Source organism: Cheilinus undulatus, linkage group 24, assembly GCF_018320785.1.
Source record: "Cheilinus undulatus linkage group 24, ASM1832078v1, whole genome shotgun sequence".
Classification (NCBI taxonomy): Eukaryota; Metazoa; Chordata; class Actinopteri; order Labriformes; family Labridae; genus Cheilinus; species Cheilinus undulatus.
This window is the reverse complement of record NC_054888.1, coordinates 5140804-5162024: the sequence shown is the minus strand read 5'-3', so window position 1 is coordinate 5162024 and position 21221 is coordinate 5140804. Positions and strand designations below refer to the sequence as shown.

Below are 21221 nucleotides of genomic sequence, written 5' to 3'. Positions count from 1 at the left end.
TTACCCAGGCCCACAGTAGGGAGGGGCCCTCGAGGAGCCGCAATGAAAAGTTTTAATGTTTTTTTTCTTAATAATTATTGTCATTATTGAATCAAAAGCCACTACATGAATCAGTCAACTATTTGATGCAATTTGCATCAAATACAGTAAAATACAATATTTGGGGGCCCCCTGCTACTCACTTACAGTGTTCAATTGGTGAAGTATAGCACTGAAAATAATGTAAGTAAATTTAACCATGGTAAAAAAAAAAATGCCTAGATACTTGTAAAACTTACGCAACATTCGTTGCTTGGCTAGCCGGTTAGGGGGTCCTTTCTCATATTTTTTCTGGGGGCCCAAAATCCCTAGCTATGCCCCTGCCTGCACTCCAATTTGACTGGGCTGAAAGCCCTCAAAAAGCCTACAGACTGAGATAATTGCAAACATACTCTCCCTAACTGAGACTTGAGGGGTTAAAAACAACACCACAGTTCAAAATAGTAAATAAAAACTGTATCAAACTCTTCAGCTGTTGAGCTCTAATTCACTCTGATGCACCATGCACCTATTATTTTGACCAGTCATGTCCTTATCTTAGCTTTTGGACTTTTTTCGGTCTTTAAGACAAGTTTATCACTAGAAAGGAAACCTCTACATATTAAAATTCTTAATTATGTAGCCTATATATACCAACCCCCCTTTGTTGACTGGACAAAGTAAACTTTGTTGGTTTACACGTTTAGTGATGCGTGAATACGCGTTCTTAGCGTTAAACTTCACTGATAATATGTATTGGCAACCCTCATTGTGAGTAATTTTACCAGAAGCTACTTACAAACACACTACTGGCCACTTGTGTGCAACATTTGAAAGCAGGATTTCAACTTTCTAATCAGATACAAATACAATGACAACATAGTTGATTTCAGACTGGGAAAATTTTGGCCAGAACGTATTCTTTACAATAAAAAAGCAAACTCAAATTCAGTTAAATCATGAAAAAAATAGTCGAGGTGGGTGGGGAAACAACGAAACTGGCAACCCCAACCCCGCAGTGCGCAGGCGCCTTTCACTGCGCTCACAGACCAGAGGGAGAGCTGCGGCAGCGCCACGAGGGAGAAAAGCACCGCTTTCCACATTTCACATTGTAAGTATATTTTGACATGAATATTTGGGTTTTTAATGACTCAGTCATTTTGAAAACACTTTAAGGAAACAGGCTGGCTTAGGAGTGATTCCTTTTTTATTTTATCTTAGCTAATGTCGAGTACCGCTACTTCATGTTAGCTGACGTTAGCATGGCCGCCGGACCGTTGCACGATGAGTTGACATTTTTGTATGCGGCCTTCACCTTCAAACTCCATTTAATCTTTTTCCCCTTTACCTTGCATATATTGTCTATTTACGTTAGTTATTTTCACATACGACACTACTGAAGCAATACTATGAACCTTTTTTTAACTAGCCTCGTGGTCTTTTTTCACATTTAGCTGGTGCTCTGTGGGAAAATGCTCCCTCCGTGCAAATGCATCACACATTGTCAGTTGTCTTAGAAGAGCGTATTTTTCAGCTACACTAGCACCCGTTAAGCCGGGAGATGGAGATATTGTTATGCGTATGTGCGAAAGGTAAATGTAACACTTTTGTAGAAAATTGTGTCAAGGGTGTAGGAGTGCTAAGGATTGCGACTCAGTAGCTTAGCTCTTTTCGCAAGGCAGCAGTTCAGCACAGAACACCTGCTGAGGCGCTAGCTAACCTCGAAACGGTCAAAATGTTACTGAAGGGACCTCAAAATATTAGCATAGTGGAAAAACAGTTTATAAAATGATTTAATTGTTTTAGTTGTCTGCGTATAAGAGAAGACTAGGCGAAGTTTTTTTGTCGCCGTTTCCAGGATTAGCTAGTGTCATGGCGGAAAATGCTTCCCCACGACATTATTTCCCATCACAGCTTTGGTTAATTACATCCCCGCTGTCTTTATTCGTCAGGAGATGAGAAGCATGCGTCCACGCTCTTTATATAGCTTGCATGGAATAATTTAGGAGAAAGTTGCATTAATTTTACAAGGAGCTGATTAGTGCTAAGGATTGTGGCTACACGCATGCGCAAAGCCGCTTGTTAGCGCTTTCGGCTTTTCCCCTGCTTCAGCGCAAACGAGCCAGTAAGCGGTCTAAATGACATTATTTTTAGACAGGTATCTTATTAAAATAGTTTCGAATCGATGATACTAAAATTAATTAAAATTTACAGCATGTTTGAAAGGATTCGACAACTTAAAAAGTGCTTTCAACTGCATTTTAATCCTACTGCCATCATAGCATAAAATAGGAGATAACATAGTAATGTCACGGCAGAAAACGTGCTCTGTGAAAGCTCCTAAAACCATGTGCTAATGCCGCTGTAAAATTTTAAAATAAACTGTTTTATGTGCACATCTATGCATAGTTTGTCTCATAAGTGCCTTTCAGAGATACAAGATAGTTGTTTTAAGACATGAACCTTCAGCAGTTGTACATGTTAATTTTTGTAAATTGTCTCTAAACTTTTCCAGACTAAAGAACAATGGCGGACGACTGGGATGAGGTAAGCTTTTTCCCTGTATAGGTGATAATAGAAGTAACCCATTACTACTCACCTTTATGTTTCCTCAATTAATCAACACCTGGCTTCAATTTTCTTTACGACAGGGACCTTCAGCGAGCACTGCTGCAGTCAACAACTACAATTCAGGCGGAGGTAAAATTTAGAAAAATATTTGTTTGTATTTAGTGTCTTTTGACATACTTATCCCTTTTTCAACATGACACAGGAGTAGATTTTTTTTACTGTTTTTGTAACCACTCTTTTATAAGTTAAAAAAAAAAAAAATCTTAATTATAGGTATTGATTTTAGAGCTGGCCAATAGGGAACAAGAATCAAGTATTGGCCATTCTGAACTGAATTACGATTTTATTTTTATGAAGTTTATTTAATGGGACAATGCAAATTACATAGTGCAGCTGCAGCCTGTTACAAACAAGCTAAAAGTAACTGATGTTTCACATATAGAGATTATAGCTTTTGCGAGTTTCCATCTCCTGTCCCTAGTTAGGCTTTTATAAAATGAAAGAAGGTAAAAGTAGAGATATCAAGTTTGCATAGCAATTGCATAAAGACAGTTACACTATATGTGCATTTATATTTATCTACATAAAGAGTAGATGACTGTTGTAGTGCATGAATCTTTTTGGTATGATTCTGGTATAAATAAAACCATAATGGATTATGTTTGATACCACAACAATAAAAATTCAAGTCCTGCCACCCAGTATTGCACTGTTTCAGCCATTATACTCAAATACAATGTGTTTGATATGATTAAATCTTTTTTTTCCCCAATTAATTGGTTGTATCTCAGCGTGTATATCTCAGTTTCTATATTGATAATCTTAAGCAGTGCTCTTAATTGAGTTTTCCTTAACCTCCTGGAACACAGATGCAGGTAAATGTGGGCCATGAAATAGAAATGACCTTTTCTTGCCCTAAGGAAAGCGTATTTTTCAAATCATGAGTAGAAGTGGTCCCTTAGGTTTAGGACTTTGTTTTTGTGCTGAAAGAGTCAAATCTTTAAGGGTTTGTTCTTCGGGAAAATGGCAACATCTGGTGGCTAGGTGAAATGAAAGCAGCTGTTAAATAGTAGGACCAGAGAATGACCTCAGTCACTCACTGTCTTGATCTCAAATTTTTGAAAAATTACTGTAGTAATGCTGCCTGCTCATTTGAATTAATGGATATATACACATCAGGTAATATTTAAAGATTTTACATTGAGATTAAAAAATAACTTGTTCAAAGGATCCAAAACCTCTATCCCTTAAGTAATTTTTGTACTATCAGAAGACTTAAAATTACCCACGCTGATGAAATCGGCAGGGGGTTATGTAAAGGGTTCTGTATCTTTGTTTGTATGTTTACAAGATAACTAGAGAACGGAAAGTTGGATCTTCACCAAACCTTCAGGGAATATTGGGATAGTGACAGGGAAGAATCAATTAGATTTTGGTGATGATCCGTGCACCCATTCGTTTTTTCTTGGACTTCGATATTTTGAACACTTCGGCGTGGGTCTGCCGCCTTAGACGGCCATTCTAGTTTTAGTTTGTTTTATTAGTCCTTTTTATTACACTAAATACATTTGTCTGTTACATCTACATATGTTTGCATTACATGGTTTAACAGCATTGTTCTACCAGTGTGAAAAAAATGTCAGAGGCATGTATATAATAGCATAAGTCTTGATTATTCTTAATAAGTTGACCGTTTTATTTTTAGACATCCAAGGAAGCTCCTGGAAAACAGATGGAGGTAGGTACTGTATATGGGTTTGTTTTGTCTAAGAAGTTTAATTATTGATTCATTTCTTGACCTGAAGAACATCTATGAAACATATTTCTTCCATCAGGTTTTGGAGGACGAGGCAGAGGCAGAGGAGGGGGATTTAAAAGCTTTGCCTCAGGTGACCGTCATATGTAGATCTAAGTCACAGAACATTGACTGCAAGACATTCTTCTGTATTGATGTAGAGGATGACTTTATTATTGTGCTGGGCTGCAAAGCTTCAGAAGAGATTAATCTCTTGGAGAAACTTGTACAAGTTTCTATAGAGCAATATGTTGAGCAAATTATCGTCTGATTTCAGAGTCCTGGCTGTGAACATGTTCTGGTTTCTTCCTTCCTCTAGAAACATGAACAATTTTGGGTCAAAGACGGAGCATAAGACATTTCAACAATCAGTTTTTAGACTTGAGAAACAGTGAAGATCTTTCCCTTTTTTTTATAAATTGTTAGACTTAAACATTAAAAATCTGTAAGGAAATTTTTAATTGAGAATAAAAATAACTTCCAACTGCAGCCCAGCAAAACTTTGGAAATTTTGCTGATAGAAAACCTCTTGGATGGCTGAAAATGCTCGGTGCAAATAATATGAATGAGACTGGAAATGCCTAAGGTTGGTTTTACATTAGGCACCTGGGGACCAGATGCGAGTACACTTGTCCACGGAGTCACGTTCATTTGATGTTTGAACACAAGCGTACTGGACTCAGAAAATGTGGTCTCAACCACCAGAATTGTATTCCAGCAAGGTCAGGAGTAGATATGCATCTGTCGGCTTTTTCAACCACTGAGCTGAACTCTAGATGTGAAAAGAGGAAGCAGGTGGTTGTTTGTGTCTCAAACATAATAAAAATCCATGCAGAAGACAGGTTGAAATAGTCCTGCTTAATGTGAAAATCTTTCTAAAGCGCATTGAACAAAAAAGCACACCTTTGACATCATACTCCTTTCTAAAGTCAAATCTCACTGCAGATAAACCTAATTTTCTTTGTTTTGTTTTTTTTTAGGTGATACTGATAATGGAGATGGTGAGCATTGATAATATTTGGATAACTTGTGACTGTCTACAGTTTAGTCTAGGGCTGGGCCATATAGATAAAAAAAATCAATATTTTTAACCTAATTGGTTATATTTGATATCTCAGTTTATCCATCTGTAAGAAAACAGTCGGTTTTCATTCAAATCCACATGAACCAGGTGCAGGTATGTAAGCTGATGTGTAAGAAAAAGATGAAGGTATATGTGTGGATACATGCATATTTATATAGTTAGACTGGTGGCATAACTGTCTAACTCGTTTTTTGGCTAAACTGTGATAGATGCCTAACTCTACTCTCCTAAGGCATTCATTGTGCCTTATTGCCTATATCCTCAGCCAATCAGAGTGCTTGTAACAGTCCATAATTACTAGATGGTCAGGTTATCTATTGCTTTTTAAAATTATTAAGTCACTTATTAAGCAACTTCTATTATGCAGTCTTTGTTGTGGCTTTTCCTTTTTAAGAAACTTGTTAACATATCTATTGGAACTTACTGTTACAGTATAAATAAAAAAAAAATCGGTGTTTTCCAGAATGTTTTTTTTTCCTCCCTAAAAACCTTAAAATTTAATACTTTGGAAATTATGCTATGAAGCTAATGATATATAAATTGTCTATATGCATATAAGAGTGTGTATGAATGCGTTTATGCAGATGTTATTATGCAGATATGTATGTATGTATGCATGTTTGTTTACCTGTAGCCATACTTCACAATTGAACTCTCCCGTTTGATTCTGGGTAAAAGAGGTGGTTTGAAAATGAGCGTTGGTCAATTCCCAATCCTGCATGAAATGTACCGTCACACTTATTTATGGCTCCCAGGTCCTACTGAACCACATGCCGGTGGTCAGCATGAAGCGAGTCACATTTGTTAGCTCTCACAAGGCCCTCACAGACTTCTGTGACATTTTTTGATATTCTCTTGAAAAAATTACTGCAACTCAGCAGCTAGTATCTCGGGTCAGTTGTTTCAAGCAGCTTTATAAAGCCATTCTGCTCTAAAGTTGCAACAGGGATCGTCTCTTTAGCAATATGGTAATGTCATCCCCCTTTTGACCTTTTTTTGTCATATGACACTGCTTAATGACGCCTGCATTGATGGTCTCTGGCTGCAGAGGCTTCAGGTTCTAGGTTGAAGCACAGAGTTTAACACACTCTTCGTACTGCACTTTGTGCCGCTGTTGTAAACGCTGGAGGAGATTAATGCTCGAACCTTATGTTGCAGCATCTTTTTGGCACTCTACAGAAAAGTGTTCTGCTCCTCATCCGAAACTTTAAACTTGAATCATTTTTTTTATTTTCAATGACAGCTTCTGTGTTGCTCCCATCTTTCTCTTCATCCATGTTTTCACCTGCTGCATACAGGTGTGGATGTTGTGAATGAGCAGCATCAGTGGTGTTTATTTAACTTGCGATTTTGTTCAGTCAGAGGAGGGCAGGGTGACGTGGGGACAGGCATTGACAAGAGAAGACTGAAGGCTGGCAGCTCAGATAGTCTTAACTATATCTAATGGATAATGTCTTATACTGTATTAGTTTGAAAATATACTGATGTATTTTTAAAAAACGATGCATCGCCCAGCCCTAGTTTAGCCTTTGCCAAATGAACTCAGACGTTTTGTTCTTCATAGACGGGGACAACTGGAACAATGCAGGTGGAGACAGAGGGGGATTCAGAGGAAGAGGCGGCAGAGGTGAGACTTTAAAACTACTTAAAATATCCTCAATAAAATGGGTAAGCAAAAAATACAGATCATTAAACATCCTTATAAAAGCAATAAGGATTAGCATGTCTTGTGACCTGAAAGCGTGTTTTTTTTCCCTCAGGACGTGGTAGAGGATTCAGCAAAATGGATCGCAGCGACTTCAATGGTTTGTTATTGATACATGAAACTCTGAGTCGACTAAAGGAATAGACATTTAAATAAACTATTTGTGAATTCGATTTTGCAGGAGAGAACGATGACGGTGGAGTGCGTGAAAATGGTAAGTGTGGCGCTTTAGTTTTTAATACAGCAAAAACACTTGGAAGAAGGAAGAAATGGTGTTGACCTGCTTAATCTTTGTGTTTTCAGGGTTCAGAGGAGGAAGAGGTGACAGAGGAGGAAGAGGAGGAGGATTCAGACAAGGTATTCAAATTCACACTGGCCGTACTGATGCAGGACCACTGTATTGCTTCATCTTTGTTTTACAGTGCCCAGCTTAGACCAGAAATTAAGGCTGAAGTTTAGTCATTCAGTGGGGAAGGGACGAGACTAAGCTCACAAAACAAGATGTAACATTATTTTAAACTTTCATAACAGTCAACTAGAAGTTTTTAAGTTTTATTCAGGTGAGATTCATTAAATGTAAAGGGTGCAGGTATGTTCTGAAAAATGTAATCCTCTTGCCCTGAATATCACTGCTGCTTGTATATCGTATGTCTGGTCTAGTCATGACTCAAACGTGCATTAACAGTTCTTTATATTAGATATCTGCGGTGTGAGTAGTGTTTCACATCCTCATTACTTCAGGTTTCATTGCTACACTTCCAAAAATATTAAAGGAAAGCAGCATCTCATGCAAACAATCAAAATTTACTGATTATCACAGGGAAAACAGGATGAAAATTGGTCTGAATTGGGCTTTATATGTTAAAGTGTACAGTAATCCGTTCTTAGAAAAGTTAAGAAGTAGACTAATTGTTGATCATATGTTGAAGATGGAGAAACAAGAGGCAGAGGAGGCTTTGGAGGAGGTAAAGTAAGATCAAGAAATAATTATTTCACCTCTTGGAAAAGGAGGATTTGTGTTTTTGCCTAAGTTTATTGTCCATTGCAGGCTACCGTGGAAAAGACGAAGACTTCTTTGACAAAGGTTGTACAATCTTCTTGCGTTTTTTTTTTTTTTTTTGTGTGTGTGAATGATTTGAACTATTTCACTGATTTTCGTTTTTCTTCTGACAGGAGAAAATAAAGAGAATAAGGATGGAACCGAGGGTGAAAGTGCGTCAAACTAGATACATTTCATCGAATTATTTAAAGCAGCATTCTTCCATTCTGCCCTCTCGTACACCTCATAGTCTTCTCGTTCTGACCTGCAGGGCCGAGGGTGACGTACATTCCCCCGACACTAGCTGAAGATGAAGACTCGATTTTTGCCCACTACGAGAAAGGCATCAACTTTGACAAGTATGATGAGATCATGGTGGACGTGAGTGGCACCAACCCACCGCAGGCGATCATGGTGAGGAGGATTAAACCAGGAATGTTTCTAAATGCTTGGAATGACCTTCTCCTGCAAGTTTGTTCTTAAATATCAAACATTTCCTCCCTCAGACCTTTGAGGAGGCAGCGTTGTGCGAGTCTCTGAAGAGAAATGTCAGTAAGTCTGGCTATGTGAAGCCAACTCCGGTGCAGAAACATGGCATCCCGATCATCTCTGCAGGCAGAGACCTCATGGCCTGTGCTCAGACCGGCTCTGGAAAAACGGTGATGACATAATCAATAACCAGCTAGGATATCTGCTTCTATTCAGAGGTTAACTTTTATCATCCCTCCTCTAGGCAGCGTTTTTGCTACCGATTCTGCAGCAGCTGATGGCAGACGGCGTGGCAGCAAGTCAATTCAGTGAGCTACAGGAGCCCGAGGTGATCATTGTGGCACCCACAAGGGAGCTCATCAATCAGATTTACCTGGAGGCGAGGAAGTTCGCTTTTGGGTATGTTTGGATGAATTTTACCCAATTAAAACCCTCATAACTGCTTCAGCTTACCCAACAAATTTAAAATTAACGATTGTTCCTTCTTTATCTCAAGATTAAAGGAACTGAAGCTTGGAAAAAATTGGTTGATGCTTATGAACATATTAAGAACTAGGGGTGCACCGATCGATCAGCCAAAATTGGTATCGGCACCGATTTCCTCAATTTTGGGGGATCAGTGATCGGCAGATATTTACATATTAAACCAATCTTATTCACCAATTTTATCTACTTCTACCTACTAAAATGTGAAAAATGAAAGACTAAAGGAACTGATATAATGTAGTAGTTTGGACAGCAATGCTGTAAACTCTTCATTTATATTTGAGAGAACTACATCGTGCAGTTAAAACAAGTTTGTATTGTTTCACGGGTATTGTTCAATGTTTTTCGATAAAATAAGATTTGAACATTGAAGGTTTATGCTGTCAGTTATAAAAAAAAAAAATCGGTATCGGTCAAAATCGGAATCAGCAGGTCAGGCTTTTTGAAGATCGTTGATTGGCCAGAAAATTGCAATCGGTGCACCTCTATCAAGAACATATTTGCTCTGCAAACGCTATTGTCTCTGTTATTTGATTCAAATTCTGTTTAAATAAAATCTCTTTTTGGAGGAAATGAAATTCTCTTGCCCCTGCTTAGAAAATTGGAGATTTCTCCTGATATTTAATCTTAATTTCCTGTGCTTTGTTAGGACGTGTGTGCGTCCAGTTGTGGTTTACGGTGGCGTCCAAACTGGACACCAGATCAGAGAAATCTGCAGAGGATGTAACGTGCTGTGTGGGACACCAGGGAGACTCTTGGATGTGATTGGAAGAGGAAAGGTTCGTTTCATGTCCTATTCACACATAAGCACAGGATAAGCAAAGTCCTGCATTTAGACATTTCTGAAGGAAAACATGAGGGTGCTGCAGTGATGGAAATGCACAGTGAATTTTTATTTCTGTAGTTCATACAAAAACAAAATTCAGTTCTGAGCACATCATATTATGCAGGTGACATTTTCTTCTTACATCCTGCACTCCCCTTTCTCCCATCGCATCAAGGCTGCTTAAGTTGCCTGTGCATATCTACAGCTGATCAGACAGAGGAAGAGGGAGGACGTTAGGCAGGGAGACGTCTAATGCTAAACATGAACCTCTCTTGTTAATCAACAGTTTTTATGCAGTTGATGCTGTGGATATTCTAAACTCTGTTCATTTTAGTTACACATCCACAACAACCCTCAAGCAACACATTTAAAATTTTAAACTGTTACGCATGAGATGTACAGCTAAATTATGCTGATATAAGGTCCATAGTTGTTCCGATTCAAATACCAGTATTGGAACTACGTCTGATATTGCTTAAAATGCAGGTCACGGCTAGTCCACAAGTTTATGCACTGATAGACCGATGCAGTTTGGTGTAACTAATTACATTTACCCAAGTTACTGTAATTGAGTATCTTTTCTGTGTATTTGTACATTTCAAAATCAATTTTACTTTTTCTCAAGTATATTTTGAGGGAAGTGTTGTACTTGAGTTTATTTTAAAAGCATCATCTAATTAGTAACAAAATTAGCACTTAAAGCCAAAACAAAGAGGTTCTAGCCATCTGCTGACAAGAAAAGTGCCAGAAATTTGACTTTCACAGCACATGGTCAGTCATGAGAAAATGATTCCACATTTCATCCTGAAACAGCTGTTCCATTTGACTTTAGAGTCTCACCTTATCAAAACAACCTGGTTATAGATTCATATTCTCTTGTAGTTATTTTACTGTGTAACCCCCTTAGGTATCAAAAGTAGCTGCTCAGTACTCTGTGTAAATTTTAAATGACCTACTTTTTACTTTTACCTGGTAATTTTTATCCAAAGTGACTTTACTTTAACTTGAGTACAAAAGTTGCGTACCTTTTCCACTTCTGAGTGCGATAAATCTAAAATCACGGCCAGAAAACACTGCATGCACAAGCTACCGTTTATAGAGCAGTGAAGAAGAACTATAGGAGCAGCACTGCAGCAGAGAAGAACGGTGGCTGCATGGCAGTTTTTTCTGAATGATCGTTAAAATCCCTTTTAGACTGGCGCTGTCGTCACAAAAAGAAGTGACACAGTTTATCAAAAGTTAAATAACTTTTGAACTATAAATCATTGCCTCTTACTTGTTTTTCCTCTTGAAAGTAGCTGTTGTACGTTCCCATTGACGCCTTTGAATCTCTTGCTGCAGCATTTTCAGCGAGCCTGGAACTCGTGTGACTTTTCAGGACTTAAATGATTAAATCCACAACAGTAAACCTGATATTGAATGTCTTTTTATCCATTTTAATATAATTACCACCATTTATTACTGCTAGCTTGAATGCTAACCGCCATATTGTCTACCCTAACTGAGGGTCTGTCAGCCAATTGCAGGCTGTTCTGTAATCACGTGATGCTGCCTGAATAGAGCACAATGAGGAGAGAGAGAGAGAGCCTGTGATGCAGCCCCCTGTATTATTTTAGTATTTAGCAGCAAAACTCAGCAGCAGAACAACTTATAAATGTATTTGTTGAGCCATGTTCTGAGTCAAATATAGGTCTAAAATACTTTGCTAGTCCGCACAGTCAGTCCAGAAAGTTCACACCAGTATCGGATCGGTACTTGGTATCGACTGAAATCCAACACCTTGGTATCAGGAAGGAAAAATAATATTGGAGCATCTCTAGTAAGATCAGTTACAAAAGAGCAGTGGTGGTGCATGCATGCACATGTGGACAGCAGAGAAACGAGGATAAAAATGGGGTACCGCAGTTAAAACTGCATGCTGCATTGTTTGCATGCAGTCAGGACACTCAGAATCATTCAAATGTGCAGATTTTGATGCCAGTGTTCATTCACATCACATGCAGTTATGACGTGCTGTCATCGCTATTTTTATTCAGGTTGGGCTGACGAAGCTGCGGTACTTCGTCCTTGATGAGGCTGACAGGATGTTGGATATGGGCTTTGAACCTGATATGCGCCGCCTGGTGGGCTCGCCAGGAATGCCGTCCAAGGAGAACCGTCAAACTCTGATGTTCAGCGCCACCTACCCTGAGGACATCCAGAGGTCTACTTCTCCATCACATGCAGTTTTACTTTTCATAAAAACGACCATCCTCTAAGAATGGAGATTGGCATATATCTGTATGTATTTGCCTATTTTTGTTTACAGGATGGCAGCAGATTTTCTGAAGACAGACTATCTGTTCCTGGCTGTGGGAATAGTGGGAGGTGCATGCTCTGATGTGGAGCAGACATTTGTCCAAGTCACCAAGTTCTCCAAGAGAGAGCAGCTCCTCGATATCCTCAAGACAACAGGTAGAAATATTTTAAGTGGCAGAAGCAGTCTGGCACTTTCTTACTCTATATAAATCCCATTAAAATGTTCCAGACAGGCTATTGTGGACGGTGAAACATCTAAAGTTACTGCAAGTATGATAAAAATCACTAAGTGGCCTTAGCACACCAGAATGTTTAAAGCCAAAGTCTCTTGAAAATATAGGTACTTCTACAGAGTGCAATGGTGGCACTACTGGAAACTTAAAGGCCTTTCTGCAGGCATTTTTGTCCACCTTTCAAGTTCTACTTGATAGTAAAGTAATTGCAGCCTTTTATGCAATTATGTAATAGCACAGCCTGACATCGTGATTGCTGCTGTTATATTTATTGTGCAGTTCCCCTCCAGTTATCTCTGTGATCTGTGTTGTAAGCCTTTCGTTTAAATTGCCAATAATTGCAATCCCTGTGACCCCTCCTAGTTGCTTTTTACATTTTTGATGCATATGGTAATTTTGTTGCTCTTGAAGGACTGAATTGCAGCTGAAAATGTATTTCAATGTCTTGCAGGAACGGAGCGCACCATGGTGTTTGTAGAGACGAAGAGACAAGCTGATTTCATCGCCACCTATCTGTGCCAGGAGAAAGTTCCAACCACCAGCATTCATGGGTGAGTGATGTGTTTCTGTATCGTTGTAATCCTCTTTTTCTAGCAGCTATAAAGTCATAAAATGTATATTTTGTTTTTGTCTCTAAGTGATCGTGAGCAGCGGGAGCGCGAGCAGGCTCTGGCTGACTTCCGCTCTGGAAAATGTCCGGTCCTCGTGGCAACTTCTGTTGCCGCCCGTGGTCTGGATATTCCTGATGTGCAGCACGTGGTGAATTATGACCTCCCCAACAACATTGACGAATACGTCCACCGAATTGGGAGAACTGGGCGCTGTGGTAACACTGGAAGGGCGGTGGCTTTCTTTGACCCAGATAACGATGCCCCGTTGGCTCGTGCACTTGTCAACATCCTGTCCAAGGTAAGAGATGCGTCTTCAACAGAAATGGCAGCCAGCATTCACATTTAAGTCTTGACCACACGGAGACATACGTGAACAATCTCTTTTTTGTTTTGAAAAATTTATGGAAACATGGCATAATTTCAAGAAATGTTTGCAAAAGCACTAAAAATGCTGTAGTATACAGAGTTCCTGCGGATCCTTGAAAAGTCTTTTAAAGTCTTAAATTAGGCGTTTGAAATTTAGGGCCTTAAAAGTTTTATTTTCACCAGCGAGAGGTCTTCACTTGTTTATCCAATCTACTTTTTCTAGCTGTTATGATTCTGATCATTTTTGCGTATATGCTCGTTAAGGTAACAATAAGCATCATTTACTGCAGGTCAGCCTGTATATATACATGCATTAAGCTAGAGTTGTGGCATCAAATGTGCCAGAAATCATCAAATTTAGGCATTTTTGACCAAAAAGCTTTTATTTGATATTTTTTAAATGGTGCATTAAAAAAAGTCAGCCTGGTCTGGTTTACTGAGAAATCAAAAGACTGTCATTTTTGACCATTTGCCGTGCAAAAAGTGGTGTCAATTCTTTTCAGTTAAGGACTCAAAAGGATTTGAAAAGTTTGTAGGAACCCTGTATGTATACCAGGCATGCAGGTGGCACTGTAATGCTGCCACATAAATATACCAAAAATAGAAGAATGAGGAGGAAGCCCACCAAAAACTTTTCTCTTTACCCAAAACTTTCTCCTGGTTGTTCTAGTTGCACTCCGCCATGGATCAAACAAATGTGGGATATGATGTGGATTTAATCCAAAGTATAAAACAGACTTTTGAAAGACTATTTTAGCCTTTTGGTGACAAAAAACAAAATAACTACAAGTGGATGTAGTTTCATTTTTTTCTGGACTAAGCTGCAGCAATTCACATCCTGTCTTGTAGCTTACTGGAGCAATTTTTAATCTTTTTGTACCCTCAAGTTGGTCGGACCTAAAAATGCCCACAGTTTAACACTGCCAGTTTTCCCCTCATACTGTCTTTCAATGTTTACTTGTTTTGATTCGCAGGCTCAGCAGGAAGTTCCCTCTTGGTTAGAGGAGTCTGCATTTGGTGGTGGCGGTGGTGGTTTCTCTGGCTTTAACGCTTCCAGGAATACCTTTGGCTCCACGGACACCAGGAAGGTACTTGGATTAGATTTTTATTCTTTTCTTATTTGGCTATCTTCTCTGTCCTCATTGTTGTCTCTGTCCTCAGAAAAACGGATTCCAGGACAACAGCACACTGAGTCAACCTGCTGCTGCTGCAGCCGATGATGAAGAATGGGAATAAGGGAAATATTGCATCAACACACCCACATAGCACTGTTCTGAGTTATTTTTTGCTTTTCTAATAGATGTTCAAGCATATTTTAGTTGCATCAGTGTTTTTGTTTGACTGTTTTATCTTTGTCTGACTGAAGACGAGGTAAAAATGGGAACCAGGTGTTTTGTCAGAAGTGACTGTCCTCTCTGACCGTGTGTATTTGAAGTGTTTTATGTTTTTTTAATCATCTCTTTGATTTGAAAACATGGTTGATGAGGAAAACGATGTGCCTGAGCTAAAGCCAAATTTGAGAATGCCAATTCCAAATATAATTTGTATCCTCCTTGGATGACGAGAATCCAATAAATGGATATTTGTTCAAAGCAGAGCCTACTTTTATTTTCCAGTCAGTTACCTGCATGGTGTCATACAAAACAAAGTTGATTTATTAGCCTTTGAGGAAGAACATTCCTCCAGTTGAAAATTTAGTCAATTTTAAGAAATAATGTGCAACCATTTATATACTAAGCTGACCGTGTTAAATGTATTGATACTTAAAGCTGATAAAATAATGCTCATTCATGCACTCAAGAATTGATTGGAGTGCCTTTTGCATAAATTACTGCACGTATGAGACACTTTAAATGTCTGCAGCTGTTAAATCCATCCCACAAACTAATATTGAAATAGTTTTAGAATGACTTCATGTTTGATCCGTTTTACAGAAATTTACTGTCCTAATTATTAGATAGTTAACAATAAGGTTAAGGTTGGCAGAAATGCTGCAAAAATGACCACATAGGGTGGTGAAAAGAGGTGAAAATGTGGCAAAAAAAATTTGGTTAAAGAGGGTTAAAGGTGCAAAAAGTATCAAATTGGTTAAAAAATTACAAAAATAGTTCAAAAAAGTAATGAAAATGGGTTAAAAATGGACAAATAGAAGGGGCACAACTTGATCAAAGAGTGGCACAAAGATGATAAAACATGCAGGAAAAGTGGTTTAGTGGGGTAAGAAATGACAAAAATTGGGTAATGAGGCAAAAAAGGGTTAAAATGAGTTAATACTGGTGTCAAGAATGGGCCCATTCTCTGGGATTTTCAGGGGTCCAGCCAACTCTGTTGTCAGGCCTGCTGCATTATAGAAAATAGGGATAGATCTCACTGGTAATGTCTTAAAATGTCCTGCGTTTTAAAAGAATATACAAATAATACTACAATAATGTTAACCAGACCAAAAGTATTTAATTTTTGTTTATGTGAAAGTTCCGCCCCCAGAGTACTGTCGAGACCAAATCTGGCCCTTGTGCAAATGTATTCGATGACCCCTGCTTTAGATCATGTTCAGTCTGGTGTGTCATCTTTCTCAACATTTCCCCAGAGATTCTGTGGAGTTCAGGTCAGGTGATTTAGCAGGCCATTCAGGCACATCATGGTCCCCAGGTTCTGGTAGTTTGGGCTTTACTGTGGGCGGGTGCCAAGTCCTGGAAAAAAGAATCAGCATCAAAAATCTCCTGGTCAGCAGTGGAAATGGTACATGACTCTTGTACTCAATTAAAATAACACTCTGGTAAAATGTATTGAAGTAGAATTTAAAGTGCTGGTCTATAAAACTACTCTGGTAAAAGTAAAAAGCATCCAATTTAAGTTCTAAGTAGATACTGAGGAGTTTTGCAGTTCAATATTTTTTCATTACTGGTAAGAATAACAGGATAGATTTCCAACCAGATCCATCTTTCCCAGGCAGTTCCTTGGTTTCAGTGATGAACTTCTTGGCAATGCTACCTGATTTGTATGCTTTATACCAGGGGTGTCAAACTTGAGGCCCAGGGGCCAAATCCGGCCTGTGGAACAGTTAAATCCAGTTAAAGATCATCTCATATTTCTGTCATTAACTGGCCCATCAGTATGAGGTCTGCAGATTTCCTCAAGTATAAAAATGTAAACGTATCCTTGATTAATTAAGATATCCTTGTTAAGTCATGAAATCTAAAAAAATGTTCAGAGTAAAAATATTAAGAAGTCAGGAATGTGGGAAAATAAAATGATTTGTGTTTTATTTCATGTTTTCAATTTTGCATCTCACAATTAGGACTCACTTAGAATTTTGACTTCTCATATAATATTTTGAGCTTTGAGATTCATAATTCTAATTTTTAAGTCATATTTTGACCTTTTTAACCAATTATTTTGTATTTTATCTCATATTTTCAACTCGAAACTTTGACTTCATAATACCATATATTGACCTTTTAGACTCACAGTTTGAAATTTTAAATCATATTTTGACTCAATTTCATGATTACAATTTTTATTTCATATTTTGTCTTTTTAAAGTCATGATTTTGACTTTTAGATTTTTACCTTTTAAAGACATGATTCGGGATTTTATCTCATGTTTTTACCTTTTTTCTAATCCTAACTTTGACTTTTATCTCATTTTTTTTACCTTTTAGATTTATATTTTTAAATTTCATATCCTTTTTTTACTTTTAATTTTACGATTACAAATTTGGTTTCATTTTCTGTACTTTAAAACTCAGGATTTTAACTGTAGAATACAGGGGTGTCAAACTCAAGGCCCGGGGGCCAAATCCTGCCCTTGCAGTTATACCCAGCCCACCAGATCACATGATATTTTCAGGCCCACCAGTGTGAGGTCTGCAGATTTTCTCCAGTATAAAAATGTAAACTTAATCTTGATGATCTATAATATCCTTTTTGAGTCATAAAAATTAGAGAAAGTAAACAGTAAAAATAATTTGATATAAAGTCATGAGCATAGGAGAAATTTGTGTTTTGTCTATATTTTCAATTTTGCATCTCACAGTAATGACTAAAGTTATGATTTTGACCGTTTATTTCATATTTTAACCTTTACATCGCATTACTTTAACTTTTTATCACATATTTGTATCTTTTAGATTCATGATTTCAAACTTTAAATCATATTTTGACCTTTTAAAGTCATGATGTTGACTTTTATCTTAGATTTTTACCTTTTAAAGACATGATTTGGGATTTTATCTCATGTTTTTATCTTTTTCTAATCCTAACTGAATTTTATCTCTTTTTTTTACCTTTTAGATTTATGATTTTAAATTTTATTGCCTATTTTGACCTTTCAGTCACGATTCTGACATATCTGTTTTTTTTACCTTTCAAAGTAAGTATTTTGACCTTTATCTCACATTTTGACCTTTTTCTTATCCTAACTTTGACTTTCATCTCATTTTTTACCTTTAAAACTCATTATTTTTATTGTTACTTGATATTTTGTACTTTAAAACCCATGAATTTGAAATTGAATCTGATATTTTGACATATTAAACTCATGATTTTGATGTTTCTCATATTTTGATTGTTAAATATCATGATTTTGAATTTTTTCTCAGTTTTGCTGACCATTTTAACTCCTAACTTTGACTTTTATCTCATATTTTGACCTTTAAACCCATGAGTTTGAAATTTAATTCATATTTTGACTTTTAAAACTCAGGAATTTTTACTTTTTTCATATTTTGACTTTTAAAATTCATGATTTTGGCTTTTATCTCTTTTTTTTTTTTTTTTTGCTGTTAATCATGTTTTCAGTATTCCATCTCATATTTTGCCTTTTATAAACATTATTTTGACTTTAAATGTAATTTTTTTTTACCTTTAAAACTTGTGAGTTTGACTTTTTATCTCAGATTTTGAGTTTTTAACTTATCATGTTGACCTTTTAATCTCGAAAAATCATTTATGTTGACACTCAGTGGTAAAGTATTGACCCTGTTAGGCCCTCAGGTTAGACCCAAATTCAGAATCCGGCCCCTGCTGTGGTTGAGTTTGACACCCCGTTCTAATATATTTGCCTTTGGAGCCCTGTAGAGTGAATTTAAATCTGTATTTAGGTTTGTTGTGCAACAGGTCACTGTGTTAAACATCTCCAAGTTTATGAATTTAAGTTTCAATTTCATGGAAAATGAGGCAGTAAAATCTGCTCCAGGATGATGTGGCCGTGTCTGTTGAATAAGCTGAAGCCACGCTCACTCAGGAGAAATTCGATCCTCTCATATACAAAAAAATGTTACAATCTGAATGATTTTATTTTATTTATTTAACCTTTATTTAACCAGGAAGTCCCATTGAGATTAGAAATCTCTTTTACAAGAGAGACTTGGCCAAGGTAGCAATACAATACAATACAATACAATACAATAACTGTATTAATCCCTGCAGGGAAATTCAATTGTCTGGAGTCTCTCTCATCTGTTTATGGTAGAATTATAAAGTCTTAATTGCTGATGGTACAAAAGATTTTCTTAATCTTTCTGTCCTGCAGCGTAGGGATAGGAGCCGTCCACCACCGTTATTTCTTTGGTCATTTAGGAAGATATGAAGTGGATGATCCATGTTCCTCAGAATGGCCTCCACCTTCTTCATTCTTCCTCATCCTCCAATGAGTTCAGCTTGATTCCGACCACAGAGCCAGCTTTTTTCACCAGTTTGTTCAGATGCCTCCTCAGCAGACTGTAGCATAAAACAGAACACTTGCCACCACAGACTGATAAAACAGTCTGCAGCCATACAAATTCAAAAGTGATATAAAACAGATACATGATACATAAATGATCAATAAAACAGTAAAAACATTAAAACAATAAAACAGAGTAACAGCTATTCAGAGAAAGTGGCCTCCCAAGAAAAACAGTGGCATTCCTCCTTTACTGCATTCTTTATGGTACTCTTAAAATTGTTAAAGGATATGAGTGTTTTTAACTTGAGAGGTTTTTGAAGGATATTCCATGACCATGGTGCATGATAGGAGAACGCCGTTTTGCCCAGATCCGTCAAAAACGGGAACATTTAGAAGCAACCACTTGGAGGCTCGCAGATAGTAACTACTAGAGCTGATAGAGAGAAGGTTGCTGAGGTATTCTGGGAGTTTACCTAGCAGAGCTTTATAGATGAACATATACCAGTGTTGCTGTCTACAAATGCTTAAGGATTTTCAACCAACCAGATCATAAAGAATGCAGTGGTGAGTGAGAGATTTTGCATTTGAAATAAAACAGAGAGAAGCATGATACACTGAATCGAGTTTCTTTAAGGAGGAGGAGGCCGCATACATATACAGTATATCACCATAATCAATCACAGATAGAAAAGTGGCTTCCACACGTTTTTTCTTTGCAGAGAATGTGAAGCATGATTTGTTACTAAAGTAAAAGCCAATCTTCAATTTGAGTTTCTTAATTAGATTAAAAATATGTACATTAAATGAAAACATGCATTGTAATGTAGTGTTTATGGCACTAAATATCTCAGTTTCCTTTTATTACTTGTCAAAAATTCCTCTGATTTGGTAACAAGACAGTGCATGTGTCTTAATAGGACTTGAAGGTTTACACAGCCTTATGCTGTCATTAGCTCGTGCATCTTTGCACATGAAACACTGGCTATTGAACATCACCAGGACCAATGCTGGAAAATCTTAACTTTAATACTTGACTCTACATTAGATGAAGCCTCAAGCAGGACATGGTAGTCATACCCCCAGCCATGATCAGCTGATGACCAGCTGATCCTAACTATCGACCCCCAGCTCCCACAGCCAATCACAGCACCTTCTCTCCACACAGTGGAGTGTTTAGATATTGGGTACTTCTCATTAATGCCTGCTTGCATGCTGCTGCTTAACCTCCTCCACCCCAGCCTTCTCCTTTATAGCATAAAGCTTGTTGCACCCACATATTCAGATTCATGCTACCATGGATTAATTGCTTTTGAACTTATTTTATGGTATTTAGCATGCATTGTTTAAATGTATCTATCCATATGGGTTTTTTAAGCACGCCTCCCCCTGGAAAGTCACAGCACGCTGCTTGAGCCTTCTCCACGACATAAAACTGTAATAAGATGGTTAAATGTATGAGAGTGTTCCTGACTGAACTATAAATCTGTCCAATCTGCCCCATGCACAGCAGAAGTTAACAAAGCAAATCCCCTTTTAGTGGTTTATGGCCTGAACCAGAGTGAGAGAATGAGGGATCAGTAAATCTTTTCAAACTGTATATTTTGACAATATGCAAATATTTTGAGATAGTGTTCTGAGCTGTAAGCCATAATCAAGATTAAGACAAAACAGTATAATATTTCACTTTGTGTGAGATGAATGTAGAATTTATATAAGTACAACTTTTTGAAATAAATCCTGGAAAAAACGACCTTTTTAATGATACTCTTCTTTTTACAGATACACCTGTAGGTTTGGGCGCTGCCTGATGCCTGATTTGTGACTTTTTATCAAAATTTCGTTAGTGAAACACTACACGCTCAGAATATAAAAACCAACTGAATTAAAAGACGCAAAAGTTAGGCTTAGCGCTTAACAGTCATTTTAAATCAACTAAATTTGAAGTTTGAAAATTTTGCATCCTCTGCTATGCATCCATAATATTGGCATGCCCAACTTGGTCCCTGATTGGCTAGTAGCCGTTCTCCTCGCT

General features: G+C 37.5%; 1 protein-coding gene across 2 annotated transcripts; it reads left to right on the top strand.

The window, feature by feature from the left end:
* The first annotated feature begins 1024 nt into the window (after positions 1–1024).
* Positions 1025–15113, top strand: ddx4 (DEAD (Asp-Glu-Ala-Asp) box polypeptide 4). Of its 2 annotated transcripts, XM_041781736.1 has the most exons (23): positions 1025–1129; positions 2534–2565; positions 2670–2718; positions 4295–4327; positions 4425–4478; positions 5365–5385; positions 7033–7095; positions 7229–7273; positions 7355–7387; positions 7477–7530; positions 8103–8138; positions 8222–8257; positions 8347–8385; positions 8484–8626; positions 8719–8871; positions 8946–9100; positions 9837–9966; positions 12050–12216; positions 12322–12467; positions 12996–13095; positions 13183–13453; positions 14496–14609; positions 14683–15113. In XM_041781736.1, the coding sequence occupies exons 2-23, from the start codon at positions 2545–2547 to the stop codon at positions 14755–14757; spliced, it is 1938 nt and encodes a 645-aa protein (XP_041637670.1). In that variant the 5' UTR covers positions 1025–1129; positions 2534–2544; the 3' UTR covers positions 14758–15113. The 2 variants fall into 2 exon arrangements, with proteins under 2 accessions (XP_041637670.1, XP_041637671.1); XM_041781737.1 differs by lacking the exon at positions 5365–5385 and having other exon boundaries at positions 1045–1129.
* Positions 15114–21221: the final 6108 nt, after the last annotated feature.